Raw genomic sequence first — 15,501 nt, 5'->3', positions numbered from 1 at the left:
TTAGGGAAGGGGTAGGGAGCCTTAGGTCACTTCAGTCTTTCCTTTTGTTCTGGCCTAGCATTACCAGATCAGGAGTTCATCTAATCCAGCATTCTGTTTCCAGCAGCAGCCAAGCGGGTGACTCTGGATGTTCACAGGCACACTATACTTGTGACAAATATCCACTGTTTACACTCAGCACTGATAGATATTCCATTTTTAGGTATCTTGGCTGATAGCCACCAATAATTATTGGCACTCCATGGGTAGCTTCCACAGCATTACACTTGCAGAAGACACCTTTCCTACTCCCTATCAAAGCATCTTCAGTTCCTGCAAACACATGGTCTTGGAAGCAACTGGGGTGGGGCGGGGCGGGGCGGGGCAGGGTGGGAGGTGGGGATGTTTGGATGGGGAAGGGGTGGCTTTCACAACCACCTTGTTCTGAATCCTATGTTGTGAATTTTGTAAAGTCACCTATGTTAGATTACATTTTAATATTCAAATGTGCTACATTCTGTCCTCCATGCTAGAACTCAGGGCAGTGTACTTGGGCTGTTCTTAAGCAACCTTGCGTCCAGGCATTGACCAGGCCCAGACCTGCTTGGCTTTGGCAAACTTGCTCCCTCACATGCCTTCAAACCAGGCTCTGGAGGCCAAGAATTCCATATTTGCTATGTGCTGCTCAAAAAAAATGCTTACTGGGCTGGGGCACCTTCCTTATGAGGAAAGGTTACAGCGTTTGGGCCTCTTCAGCCTAGAAAAGAGTCGCCTGAGGGGGGACATGATTGAGACATACAAAATTATGCATGGGAAGGATAGAGTGGATAGAGAGATGCTCTTTACAATCTTGCATAACACCAGAACCAGGGGACATCCTCTAAAATTGAGTGTTGGGAGAGTTAGGATGGACAAAAGATTTCTTTACTCAGCATGTGATTGGTCTGTGGAACTCCTTCCCACAGGATGTGGTGATGGCATCTGACCTAGATGCCTTTAAAAGTGGATTGGACAAATTTCTGGAGGAAAAATCCATTATGGGTTACAAGCCATGATGTGTATGTGCAACCACCTGATTTTAGGAATGGTCTATGTCAGATGCAAGAGAGGGCACCAGAAGCAGGTCTCTTGTTATCTGGTGTGCTCCCTGGGGATTTGGTGGGCCACCGTGAGATACAGGAAGCTGGACTAGATGGGCCTATGGCGTGATCCAGCGGGGCTGTTCTTATGTTCCTCCTGCCTTTCCCAAGCATACTGTCATTCAATTCCATTGATCAATTCCAAGTTCTAGTATTGTGCATGAGACCATTCCAAATTGTAACTACCAGATCTCTTAGCTATTTTTTGTTGTATTTTCAGAAATAAAACAATTCCCAACTAATTTCATCCCTCGTTTACAAGGGAGATTGTCCAAGGTTCATTATCTGTTGTAGGTCTCTGAATTTGATGTTCTCTGAAATTTAATAACCAGAAGAGAACACACAATTTCAAATCTGGCCACTCTAAAAAGGCATTAGCATACTGGCTGTTGTATTTCCATGTTGAAGGGCTATTTTAGCTAGGTGTGAAAAGTTGGCACAAGAAAATCTTGGACAGGATGCTGGAAGCCGTGTGCATACACATAATCCCATGGGCAAATGTCTTTTTCTGTTGATATGCTTTCTTGGTTGGCCACATGCAAGGCTATAGATAGAGGTGTTTGAAAATGCTATTTTACTCAGAAGTAACCTTCTAAGACACGTGGGGGTTCTCTCTCTCTCTCTCTCTCTCTCTCTCTGTGTGGAAGGTAATTGTATAAAATGGGCTTATGGTGCATATTACTATTACTACAGTACACAGAGGTTCTATAGTATTTAACCAACCTTGACTTTTCTCTTCAACAGGTAAGTTCAGTTCTACACTCTACGAGACGGGGGGCTGCGATATGTCGCTTGTGAATTTTGAGCCAGCTGCAAGGAGAACCTCCAATATCTGGTGTGTTTTTTTTGAGCTTTAGGTATTCAGCAGTTCTGATTTTAAGAGTTTTGAGTTACCAAAACAGTATTGATATGTTCCTATGTGTCTGTGTACTCTTATAAAAGCTGACTGAAGCTCAGTGGTAGAATACCTGCTTTCCTTGGTCCTACGTTCAGTCTTCAGTCAGTCTGCAAAACTGATCTAGATGGACCAATGACTTGGTATAAGGCAGCTCTCTATGTTCCTAGCACTTAGTTTTGGGGTTTGTTGTACATGGGAACATTCTGATGTTCCTTATGTTTTGTCAGGTAATACTATTTAGTGGTTATATAATGGAACTGGAGTTTTCCTGGTCAAATAGGAAACAGAGAACCTGGAGCCATCCTTGGTTTTCTGTTCTGCATAGTGTATTTCATCTCTTCAGAGTACATGCATGCTTAGAATTACCCTGAAAGGTAGGCCAGTTTCATTTATCCCTGTACATTATGAAATATTTTTTATCAGAATAGTCAATTATTAGTTGCATTTCAGGGATGTTTTATTTCTAAGTTCCCCCCCCCCCCACACACACACATTTCTTTATTTTTTTGCATAATGTTGAATATTACCACAATGGTTGTGACATTTTTTAAAAGCTTTTTAGTTTAATTGTTTGCCAGTTGACAAGACGAGTATTTGTATATAGCTGCATGAAGGTTTTATTAACCCCTTTTTAAAAAGATATTTTTTAAACTACCAGATGCCTTTGGTATAGGACTAAAGCCAGGGGTGCTCAATAGGTGGATCGCGATCTACCGGTAGATCGCGAGGCAAAATGAATAGATCGCGGAGTGCCGACCCCCCCCCCTTCAGGTGCCTCTGGGAGGAAACGCCGGGAGTAAGGCCCATTGTACTCAATGGGGCTTACTCCCAGGTAAGTGTGGCTAGGATTGCAGCCTCACAGCCTAATCCTAGGCATGTCTACTCAGGAGTAAGTCCTGTTATACTCAGTGGGGCTCAAGGTACACCAACATACATTGTACACATAAATGTTATATGTTATGATGGCGCGAACATTGTAAAAAAAACTCTGGTAGATCTCCAGGCCTTGCTGAGTTTCAAAGTAGCTCTCGAGCCAAAAAAATGTGAGCACCCCTGACTAAAGCTCTTGGTTCAAGCCTGCACAGTATTTTCATCTTCGAGCAGGCACTTCATCAGAAACTAGACCTGATGGGCACCCAAAACCACCAGAAGAGCTGCAGCTGCTTTAATATTCTGTTTGCCCCATGCAAGGTTCTTTCTCCTAATTTGGGCATAGAGCCTCTTTCTAAGTCAGCGAGTAATCCCAGTATTAGACCTAAACTAGATGTGGTGCAGGAAATCAAAAGTAACTTTGACAGATTGTGGATGGTTTGGTCTCTGGCTGAGTAGCAGTAGAGAAGCCCAAAGCACCCTCAGGAAGTAGGCAGAGAGAGCCAGGAGCTTTGTCTGAGGTCTTCCTCCTCCTAAGCATCCTGGAGCTATGGGAGTTTCATGAATAAAATACTTTTTTGTGTATGTAAAAGAAAAAGAGAGGATTTTTTTTTAGGAGTGGCTAGTGGTGGATTTATATGGAAAACAGAGTGTTAGAAGCAAATACTAGCAGGACAGGAGAGGCACATACTGCCTGGGAGAAAATGACACAAGGTTAACTAACCTTCTCTAACCCTGAAGTTCCACTCTGAATTGAAGTCCCTCTTCGCTTGCTATTAAGGCTTTTAAAAACACTTATAAATCTTTGATGTCGCATCTAGTTCTGTCCTTAGGCAGACTCTTTTGTGAAAATGTGGGTACAGTCTAATACTGATACCTGGTCAGACAGAACTCTCTTTTTTTAAAGGTACAGGATTTATTATAGAAACAGCATAACAGACCCATGGAAGCCTATAGGCAAAATCCTCTGCTGTCACTGCTTGACATGGGTAGGAGTACCTAGTAGGGTCTCACAGTCTTATAAGTTGTAGCAGGTCACCTTGTTCTAAGCCATTTCAAACTTGTCATCATCATTCATTTATTACGGTCAGTGACCAGTACAATTTCAAACTTGTTTTATGTTTGAGACCAGTCTCCTTAGCACTGTCTGACTACAGATGATTAGACCATCAGATGGGGGAATTCCATGAAAGAATGGCAGAACAATATACCCTGCTAGAAAGAAGCTGCAACAAACAGAATTTCAAAGGAATGAAACATACTGCATGCAGTCGTTTTGGGTCTGGTCTTTCCCAAAGACACATGCTGACCATGTGGCTCTTAGACCATATGATTTAATGTGAAGCTTAAACATTTATGTAAATTTTAAAGCTGTTCATGGCAAATAAAGTAAATTTTTAATTACACATTTAAACTCTGACATTATATATAGTGTCCTAGATCAGTGGTTCTCAAACTTTTTGCACTGGGACCAGCTTTTTAGAATGATAATTTCTCAGGATCCACTGGAAGTGGTATCATGACCGGAAGTGACATAATCAAGCAGGAACATTTTTAACAATCTTAGTCTGCAATCCTACCCACACATACCCAGAAGTAAACCCCATTGACTATCATTGTTAAAAGCATATACATGGTAGCCTGTTAAAAGTATCTGTAACATTTCCCCAAATGCAATCATATACCATATACCATGGTAGCATCAAGTCTAATATATTAAAATAAAATATTGAAATGAATGGGGGATCTACCTGAAATTGGTTCGCAACCTACCTAGTGGGTCCTGACCCACACTTTGAGAAACACTGCCCTAGATATTTAACATGGCCAATAGCTTTCTTAGGCTCAGAAATTAAGACATATTGTTAGAGGATATGCCTCATGGTTATTTATAACATCTAGCTGCTAGACATTTGGTGTAAGTGATAGGGAATACTGTATTCCTAACCTAGAAAGTTTGCTAGAAACACATCAAATATTGGATATGCCAGTACAGGACAATGGGTTAGGTGAAAATTTCTTCAACTTCAGTCGTAATAAGCAATCGTAATATAGTGGAGGCATAATTCACAGAAGGCATTTAGCTCTTAAGATGACTTTTTCATTCCTTGAACAAGAGGGAAACTGTTACCCCCAAACCAGCTGCTTCTGTTTTTTAAAAAACAACTTATTGAGCCAATGGCCTATCAGGAAGGTTCTTTTTGGGGTTTTTTGGGTTAAAATTGTGCTGCCTTTCCTATAGCTACTTTGCTTAAATTGAATTAATATCCTAGAAACTACAAAAACATTAAAAAGGGACTTGGATTTGAGAGCACAATAAGATATTGCACTAAAGTCATCTTCTTGTTGTTATAGTGACACGGACTCTCATGTCTCAAGTTCTACCTCAGTTCGTTTTTATCCACATGATTTAGTAAGTTTTTTGCATTTGCTTCTTATTTATTACAAGCAAACAATCAATTGGCACTTATTCTGTCTTATTGTGACAGAATTGTTAACTGTGTTAAAGGCTTAGGTTAGTTCAAATGCTAAATCTTCATTGGTGCAACTTGAAGTGCTACAAATAGCCATTGTAGCTCTAAATAACGTTGGGCCTAAAGTGTGTAAATGTGGTGAGTGCAGTACTGCTACCTTCCAAGAAGTATGATGGGAAATTAGTATCCAAGCCCTGCTCAATCCATGCAATGGATGGCAACCTATCCCTACCCATGATTATTATAGCCTTGAACAGGCTTTGCCTCAGCTTCCTAGGTGCTCTACCTTATCAGCTGAAATACCATGAAGGAATGGGGGGGGGGGATCAGGTCTCAGTAGCTGGGAGGCAGAACCTTGTTTGCATGTTTGCCATCCTTGCAGTTTACTTGACATGCCAGCAACCAACTAGCTCAGATATACTTTGGGCTTTGCAATACATCCAGACTGCTTTTGGGGCATGCAGCCCCAGGCAGTTGCTGTTCAGACATCTGTGCATGGAGTGGGATTCACTGCAGAGTGCTTCCCCCCCCCCCGCCCTTCAAAGCCCTTATATTCTTGTAAGAGGTTGAAGGCCAAAGGGGTAGTTCTTGCAGTAGGTTTCTGCCCCATAATATATATAAAGTTTCTTCACATAGTTATAGAAATAAGAAGTAACTTATGAAGGCAACTTATTATTGACTTTATTTTAGCTTTCCCTTCCCCAGATCAGGCTGAACAGATTGTTGACCATAGATACAGATCTCCTGGAACATCAAGACATTGACTTAAGCCCTGACCTGCAGGACCACCTGCAACCACAAGAAGAAGCAGCCCAAAAAGTAAAACACTATTACCGCTTTTGGATCTTACCGAAGATCTGGATTGGCATCAATTTTGATAGGCTAACCCTATTGGCCTTGTTTGACAGGTGAGATCTATATGTACATGCTGTTCCAACAGTTATTATGTAATTAGCTAATTGTTGTGCACACCTAGGGTGTTTCTGTTCAGGTGGAGCACAGAGAGAACAAGTTCTGCATAAGCTTCAGTTGGTCCTGTAATATAATATTGAGAGGACTGTTGCCTTTAACACAAGTCAGTGTGGCTGCTGACAGTGGTCTCTGGCAACATTTAAAAAAATAAAACCCAACAAATAACTAACCAGTTTGATCTAAGCTGGCAAACTGGCAATTGGCCAAACAATATTTAGAAATTACCTTTTGATATGGAACCAAAATGAATGTTTCCTCTTAATAGCAACACAATTTGGCTAGTTATATTCAGGTAATAACATTTGAAGTAGAAGAAAATATATCTTTAGGATTTAACTAAATGCTTGAAAATGTATCTTTAGGATTTAACTAAATACTTGAGCTTAAGGCATCTTTAGAATTTAACTAAATGCTTGAGCTTAAGGCATTAAAATTTAATATGCATCAGCTGTAATGTATAGGAACTGTAACAGTTAGTAACTGATTCAGTTATAACGGTTTCAGGTTACTTAATATTCTTTTAAAGTCTCAACATATGTTTTTCTCTCTGAATGTGCTGATATGCTAGTAACCAGTTCAGTGTTAATACAAAAACATTTCAGTTAATGATTATTTTCATTTTAAATTTACATTGCTATGTGTAGTATCACCTTTACTGCATGCATTGCCCCATTCTTATTTAGAGTTGCTCCAATGAACTGTGCTTTTGTGGGTCTTGTTTGAACACAGTGAGGTTTGTTTCTGAGTAAACATGCATAGGATTGTACAATGAATAGCATAATGCTGGTCTGGACATCTAGTGGTAACCTTGGATCTTCTATAAGAAGAATATTGTTTGCTTTCTTGCTTAGTCAAATGGAGATGATTGATCTGCAGGGTTTTCCTAGACTCTCTTCTAGGGGCATACTCGAGATTGTGTTTGGAGTAGTGGATTGATTTTCCCAGTCTTTTGTGGTTGAGGGCTAGACTGAATTATGTTATGGTCCCTTGTGACCCTGATTCACAGAATATATTAAGCACCTTTAACTCATGAAACTGTGACTCCATCTGAAATTTCTCAAAGAAATCTTTTAATAATCTTTTAATAAGTTTAAGCTAAAGCAGTTTCAGACCTTTAATGTTGATAACACAGGATTTGTGTTTCACTTTTTCAATTTTGTATTCTTTCTTTTGTTCAAACCCATGCAACTTCTCAGTAATTCACACTCTTCCTTTCCTGTAGGAATCGAGAGATCCTGGAAAATGTGTTAGCTGTCATTCTAGCTATTCAAGTAGCTTTCTTGGGTTCTATACTCCTTATAGAAGGGTTTTTCAAGGATATTTGGATCTTCCAATTTTGCCTGGTTATAGCCAGCTGCCAGTATTCCTTGCTTAAGGTAAATACTTATCATTTTTTAATGTTAGTATACTATTAATATATTTTCCATGTCTAACTCTTTTCTTTAGGGATTGATCTATAAAAGGGAGGATTAACTTTCTAAAGAGTGGCAATTTATTTTAAAAATGTTCAGATTTTGTTCTATTTTCTATAGTTTACTGCTGTAAAATATAAAAATCTAAAGAATTGCTTGAAATGCTTCCTCCCTGTTAGAAGGTATGCTTTCCCTTCTTTTACCGTCAATGCAGATTTATTTGCTCATTCTTTAGAAACTTTTCTTTAAAAAAATCTTCTGGAATTTTTCAAATATGGAACAAATATACCATGACATGTATTAGTATTTAATTACTTATTCAGCGCGTATAGTATAGCCAGAACTGATTGGTCTTTGTTTCAGAATACAGGCATGCACCCATATCAGCGGGGGTTCCATTCTGGAATTCCCTGCGGATATGTGAATCTGCAGATATCGGGTTTGCTTTCCTCCACCCTCCAAGGGTGAGAGGGGCTTCAGAAGGTTTTCTGAGCCCAGCAGAATCTGTGCATGTCCACCCACAGCCTGTGCCAGTCTCCAAATGACTGTAGGGAGTTACAACTTTCAGTTTTCGTAAAAACTGGAAGTGATGTTTTTAATGAAGCCCTCAGGAGCTTCTTCTTTTTTTTTTAACTCCCTGCAGTCATTCGGAGCCTGGCAGGGGCTGCAGAGCTCTCCTTACCTCCGGATGGACACATGTGAGTGCCCCTGCAAACCTGATTCCTGGTTAACTGAAACCACAGATACGGGCTCTGCAGATATGGTGCATCCCCATAGAAGAATCCTTTTGTAAAAACTTCTCTGTATAAGCTTATTTTCATAACAGAGAACAAAAATGTGTAGTTCCTAGACCTAAATTTCCAGACAAGTTTTTTTTGGGTTTAGAAAGGTATAACTCCATACACATTTCTGTAATGATAGTGACCCTTAGAAAATTGTTATGATCTTTCTCCACTGTTAATTTGTTTGAGAGAGGCTGTACTTTGAAACCCCTTGATTCATGAGTTAGTTGGGAATCAAATAGGTTCATTCTGTTGTAAAAGACCAGGACTGATCAGCATTATGTTCCTTTTAAAACAGGCTTTTGAGAATTTCTTTTTCTTGCAGGCTTTATGGTTTCATTGAATGAAGTCTTTTATTTACAGAGACTGTCAAGATGTTTCATATTCATAATGTTCACTAAATAAGTTTTGCAATGCTCAAAAAAGTGCATTGCAAAAGCACTCCATTGAATATGCTTGAGTTTGTGTTTGTTTTTTTCATTGTCGGGTGCAGCTCCTTAAGCTATATCAGATAACACCCTAACTTGTGGAGTGGAAGGGGCTACAGTGGGCTTGGGAGTTGTTTGGATCCCCAAGCCCCAGGTTGTTCAGATTCTGCAGAGTTGTATGTTCTAAAGACAGAAGATTTAAGTAATATTGCCACCTTGTCTGTTTTGTCCATTTTTCAGAGCGTCCAACCAGATTCTTCTTCACCTCGACATGTAAGTCGTCCAATCACAAAACTTAGTATTCTCATGGACCTAAAGTTTCTGCTTCTGCAGATTCTTTATATTTTAATACTTGCAATTGAGCGGAGAGAAAAAACATTATCTCTAGGTAGAGGGGAGCGTATTGTATTTAATCCCAAATTTGTAATACATATACTTTCTAAATAGGCTATACAGGATGCATAATATTATACTAACTGAGATTATGGAAATTAAACTAAAAAGTTTATAAAGTAGTTAACATAATGTACCAAAGGCATACGAAAAACGTTTTGAATCAGAATAGTAGTGTTAATGGTGTCCTATGTCTGATATTTTAAACCTTTTAAGTTTTTTACACTTTGGGCATGAAGGTGGAATAGAAATTGGGAAGAAATATAATCATTGTGCAAATTATTAGTTGGAAATGTCAGAAGTTAAAATGAATGTTACTTCAATCGTTGCTTGCGGGAGAGGATGTATAATTTGTAACTATAAAACTGTGGGCTGATTTAACAAGATGTGAGAGGACATATACTGTAGTGTCAGTAAGTTTCCACAGCTTTTAAGTAATGGAATGGGGTAGTAGTCAGCCCATTGAACTTTTCATTTTCTTTAGCATGCATAATTGACCTTTTGCTGCTGAAAATACAATAGTTGTGATTTTTCACTTTTGAACTTATAGTAACAAGTCTTTGTATTTCAGGGTCATAACCGAATCATAGCCTATAGCCGGCCTGTTTATTTCTGTATATGCTGTGGTCTGATTTGGCTGTTGGACTATGGCAGCAAGAGCACTTTTACAGCAAGATTCCAATTGTATGGAATGACTTTCACTAATCCAGTTTTGCTGCTTTCAGCAAGGGACTTAATTATAGGTAACTTTTCCCATATGTATTCTTTCTCTAATCTAGATAGTACTCATGGAATCGGATCGTTCATTTAATAGAGTTCATTTAGATTTTGTTTCTTTAACAGAAACATAAAGAATAAATGGAATCTATTTTGTTCTCTTTCTGACTTAAAAACCTTTGCTTGAAGCCCAAAGAGGAGTTGGAAGAGTTCCAGGGCTTAAATCTTAGTTAGAATTTTTATGAACATGTGGGCAATTAAGGGAATCGGTGGAGACAGAAGCTGCAGGATTCTCTGTAGGATCTGCAGAGAACATGTTGTAATAAAGAGTTCAGGACATGTACATCGATACATGGGCAGAGAGTTGTATCACAGTGTAGACTATGACACTGCAAAGGATTGCATGCTATTAGTTTCCTTTGGCTATCCCATATTGCTGTATGTAGAAAAAAGAATACTATGTTGGCTGTTTCTATTACCTATCGTGTAATTGGTGAGTGTTATGTCTGAAAGGAACAGAGGGCCACTGATTGGGCTCATTTTACCTGCAGCCCAAGGGTTGTGCAGAGGCTGCTACATTGAAACAGACTGCTGCAAAACATGTTGTTCTCCCACTGCATCTCTTCTAACACTGCGGTTATTCTCTTGCTTCTGTCATCTTCCTCCATCATGATTGTAATTGATGCTTGGTGCCTCTGTCCCATACTATTTTTTGTCTCACTCTTTTCTTTACAACTTGGTTCCTTTGTAACCATCCCAGTTTGTCTTCATCTCAGCCCTCTCTTAGATGAGCATTTTTCTGCTGAATATATCTGATTGAGGTGAAGAGGAAGGAGGAGTAAGGACTTCCTTTTTGGCACAAAGCATACAGTAGCTTATCTAAAGTTCAGTGGGGATTGTTATATGGTAGCCACCTGTAGAGTTGTCAAATATAGGACAGGTTGGAATATAAATTTTCTAAGTAGGAGGATGATTTTTAAAATGTTATACAACAGTTAGTGTACATTTTAATGTTGCATTTAAGTATTGTTGGTAACTGCTTGAAAGTAAGGGTATAACAGCTGTGTAGAATCTCTCTATGAATTAAAGAACACTCCTGTTTTCAATAGCTAATGTTTGGAAATCAGCCAGTCACTTGAAATATACTTAATACTTTTTTCTTTATCCATTTTTGTTTTCTGTAGTGTTTACACTATGTTTCCCTATAGTGTTCTTCATTGGTCTTCTGCCTCAGGTGAACACATTTGTGATGTACCTCTGTGAACAGTTAGATATTCATGTCTTTGGTGGCAATGGTGAGTTGAGCTCCCTCATTTTGTGGATAATCATCAGCAAACAGCTTTCAGATCTGCTTGGCAAAAGTAGTTTGGGGACTTTACCTAAAGTATCCATTCAAAGTGCCTCTACTGCATCGTAACCTGTGGAGGTAGTCATGCAAGGCCACTACATGATATCAAGTTACTGCCAGAAGTTGAAACTAGTTAGTCCAAAGCCAAGTGTCTAAACCAGTGGTTCCCAAACTGTGAACTGTGGCTTCCTGGGGAGCCAAGGAGACCATCCAGGGGAGCTGTGGAATCCTCACAAAAAACCTACCATATAATGTATAGGATTGTAGCCCTAATGGGGTGCCATGGTCATGGGAATCACCAGTCAAAAAGTTTGGAACTACTGCTCTAAACTAATGTGAATGCCCCTTGGGTTTGTACAGTTTGTCCTCTTCCACAACTCCCTTTCCAGCAAACTTTGCCATGACATTCAAAGCAGCAAATTGCAGTTTGCACTTGTGAAACAGAATTTCATTCTGGTCTGCAATTGGGGATTGCAGAGTAAGTGCAAGCCACAGTTACCAATTCTGATGTAATGGTAAACTGTGATTTACCTCAAACTATGGAGGAGTAGAACTGTAGAATGGAAGTGGTGATGGAGGAGTTGGGAGCACAAGAGCCTAAAGTTTACTTTAGGCTAAACAATGATTTGGCACTGCCACTGACTGAACCAAACAACTGAAGAAGCCATTTGATTCATCCAAGCAACAAATCTAGCTAAAGTCTCAGAACAGTCTGAAAGTTTGTAGGTTTTTGAGAGGGTGTGTAGAAACTCAAAAGAGCAAATACCCACAGTATTTGCATAAACACATTCCAGATTCAGATCATTCTCAAAAATGATTTCTGCTAACTAAGAAAAAAAGTATTTTCTTCAAACTGTTGCTGTTTGAGAACTAAGGAGATGTGATACCCCTGAAACAAAAATGTTTTCTGAAAGAAAACATTTAAATCCTACACAGCAAACAAATAGTTGTGTGTTTCATATTGTCTTGGAATTTCCTTGGTCTGCTAAATTCATGATTAGTGGGAGAAGTGCCCCTTTAAATTTTCCATCAAAAGAATAGCACTTATTAATAAAGTAATGCCCAACAGTTAGTGTACTTTAAAATTTTTTACAGGGACTTTGTCACAGTATTGCAACACAATCCTGTACATGTCTACTCTGAAGTAAGCCACATTGAATTCATGGGGATTTATTGTCAGGTATAGAATTGCAACCTTAATATTCCAAGTCATCATTCCAGTAGATAATCAAAAATCTGAGAGACGAATGATGATTCTTTTTAGTATGAGTAAAGCTTGTTCCATGTTAGGGGGGTTTTGTGACAAATCTTCATAATTTTTTTTCTTCCCTTCTAGCCACCACAAGCCTGCTTGCAGCACTTTACAGTTTTCTCTGTAGTATTGTGGCAGTAGCATTATTGTATGGATTATGTTATGGTGCCCTAAAAGTAAGTAATACCCCTATAAACTTTATAGTAAGCTTAACTTGATAGTTAGCTTATCACTTTGCAAAACTTAGGTTAAATGTTGCTATCCTGACCTCACCAAGGAATCCTCAGGATATCATATGCTTTGTCATCTCTACAGTGGATAATGATACAACACAGAAATGCTTCCTTAAGTTTTAGCTGTTATTTTACTGTTCAGTTGTTCTACTCTATTGCCTTTTGTTTAAATTTGTATTGAAGCTAAATTTGTAAGCTGTCTTGCAGACTCCTTGAACGTAGAGACCCTTTTCCCTAGGCAACAAAAATATTTTCATAAAAATTGGTTCCATGTGACCTCTGAACCAAGCCATTACTACTTAAGTTGATTGTTAAAGATATTATATCATTGATTTTGTAATCTTAGGAATCAAACTTATTTTCTTCTATAAGATGGCCATAATGGTATTGTTGATACTCTATTTTTCTGTCCACAGGATTCCTGGGATGGCCAACATATTCCAGTACTCTTTTCAGTATTTTGTGGTATGTTAGTGGCAATATCCTATCATCTCAGCAGACAAAGTAGTGATCCTTCTGTGCTTTTGTGAGTGGTAACTACCTATTCATGTATTTACATAAAGTTTGTTAGGATCATTGGCAAAACTAGTAGTTGAAATACCTTGTTCAGAATGGGTTCTATTCTGAACAAGATATTTCAACTACTAGTCAGATTATACTTCAAGACTTCAGGATACCCAAGACTCTTGTCAGGTTGATCCTTCAGTGCGTAGTGTCAAGAGGTGTTCTGGTTCAGCAAACTTCTGCCCAGTTTCTAGGGTTATGTGCCAAGTTGTTTGCTATCCTCCTCTGCAATGCCCCATGCTGCATCCCATGCCATTGACAAGGTTACAGTCTTCCATGTTTAAGGTTGCCACCTTCACCAGCGCAAATGAGTGTGTTGAGCTTTCCTTCCAACTTTGGATTGAGAGAGATGGGCAGTCATCATTAGTGCAGTTGTGTGCCTATACCCAGACAATCATCAATCCAAAATTGTAAGGAAATCTGAGAGTGGTTTGGCCACCATAACCCCCATCCCCATGCACAGTGCTTTTTCTGAGGCAGGGAAGAAGCACCTTAGGATACAACCCTTAAAATAATGGATTAACTCTTTCTCTTGAGCTTCAAGAGAATCTTGAATCTACTAAAATCTTTACAAAGAAATTTTTTCTTTATACTTTTAGCTCTTTGGTGCAATCAAAACTTTTTCCTACTTCAGAAGACAAAAATCCAGAGGATCCACTGTCTGAAGTTAAAGATCCATTACCTGAAAAACTTAGGAATTCAGTGGTGAGTCGTCTGTTAAATTATTCATGGATGTTGATTAGTTTTGTGGTTAGTGGTTTAAGTATTGTGGAGCTAAATGCTTGGTATATTTAGAAGTTGAAATGTTCAGGGGCATTGTGTCTCAGTAGTTCAGATCTTAATGGTTTTTTGCATTTCATTAAGGTTTTACGATGTTTAATCATTCGAATTTCTACAAGCTGTATGACCTGGTAGGCCACCATGTACCAAACTCCATAATTCCATGAGAACAGAAATTAAACTAGAATAAGAGCAAGTCTGAGAATTCTGTAAAATGTGTTCATAATAATTACTCAACCATTAATCATTGAATCATTAATGGACCAGGAGGTCTGGTCTAGAGGGTAGAACCTCCATTAGCCCGAAGATAACATCAGAAGGTCACCAGTTCGAGGACACCGGCAGCTCCCTGAATGCCTGAGAATGGCGAGACCTTGAAGCAACTGACAAGCCGAGCTGAGTGATTCCACCTGCTCTTGGTGTGAGCAAGTAGCGTCTTGGCTGCCCTCTGTGTGAGAGATGGAGCTGCTTGTCAGCCTGCGTGGGAGAACTGGAGGCCAGAAGTGAAACAAAACCAGGAAGATCCATTCTGAAATGTTCGTTCTTGAAAGAGAGAACCTCTATGATTGTAAAAATCCCCTTGAGGGATTTAGAAACGCCTGCCTATGTAAACCGCCTTGAATAAAGTCAGAGGAGTAATCCGATGACCAGAAAGGCGGTATATAAATACTTAGTTGTTGTTGTTATTATTGTTATTATTATTGTTTGTTGTTATTATTCTGAGACTCTCTTATATCACTTCACAGGGCAGGCTTCTTCTTACGAATCTTAGCTTGTAGGCAAGGATAGTTAACAAATGAGTTCAGACATAACGTAAAACCATGGTTTGTGCTATCCAAGTGGCAAACTATGTTTTAGAACAGGGATTTTCAACCTTTTTCATCTCATGGCACATTGACAAGGCATTAAAATTGTCAAGGCACACCATCAAGTTTTTGACAATTGACAAGGCACACCATACTGACAGTGGGAGCTCACATCTCCTATTGGCCCTACTAATAAATGACCTTCCCTCAAATTCTTGTGGCACACCTGTGGACCACACACGGCACACCAGTGTGCCATGGCACAGTGGTTGAAAATGGCTGCTTTAGAACCTTTTGTCTGCTTTTGTTCTGCATTGGCTCAGGGCTCAGCCTCATAAATTCAACAGTGACTCTAATTGTGATTTATGAATGTCTTTTTAGAAGTTCAGACAATAAACAGAAATGAGTTTTTGAACAGTTTTTAGTTTACATGTTGGCAGCATCAAATAAACCA

General features: G+C 39.1%; 1 protein-coding gene across 5 annotated transcripts in view; it reads left to right on the top strand.

Moving 5' to 3' along the window:
* Nucleotides 1–15,501, top strand: part of PCNX1 (pecanex 1) — a 103,519-nt gene that overhangs the window by 63,465 nt on the left and 24,553 nt on the right. For 4 of the 5 annotated variants that reach the window (XM_066631828.1, XM_066631854.1, XM_066631837.1 and 1 more), the window contains exons 9-18: nt 1,863–1,953; nt 5,242–5,299; nt 6,051–6,268; nt 7,555–7,708; nt 9,195–9,227; nt 9,919–10,090; nt 11,249–11,359; nt 12,749–12,840; nt 13,314–13,423; nt 14,061–14,166. In XM_066631828.1, the coding sequence (XP_066487925.1) occupies nt 1,863–1,953; nt 5,242–5,299; nt 6,051–6,268; nt 7,555–7,708; nt 9,195–9,227; nt 9,919–10,090; nt 11,249–11,359; nt 12,749–12,840; nt 13,314–13,423; nt 14,061–14,166 (1,145 nt within the window). The remainder of the gene's footprint in view (nt 1–1,862; nt 1,954–5,241; nt 5,300–6,050; nt 6,269–7,554; nt 7,709–9,194; nt 9,228–9,918; nt 10,091–11,248; nt 11,360–12,748; nt 12,841–13,313; nt 13,424–14,060; nt 14,167–15,501) is intronic. The other variant, XM_066631845.1, reaches the window with a different exon arrangement.

Source organism: Tiliqua scincoides, chromosome 1 (genome assembly GCF_035046505.1).
Source record: "Tiliqua scincoides isolate rTilSci1 chromosome 1, rTilSci1.hap2, whole genome shotgun sequence".
In the NCBI taxonomy this organism is placed as follows: domain Eukaryota; kingdom Metazoa; phylum Chordata; class Lepidosauria; order Squamata; family Scincidae; genus Tiliqua; species Tiliqua scincoides.
Note: the sequence above shows the minus strand (reverse complement) of the source record. Positions and strands in the feature narration are given on the sequence as shown.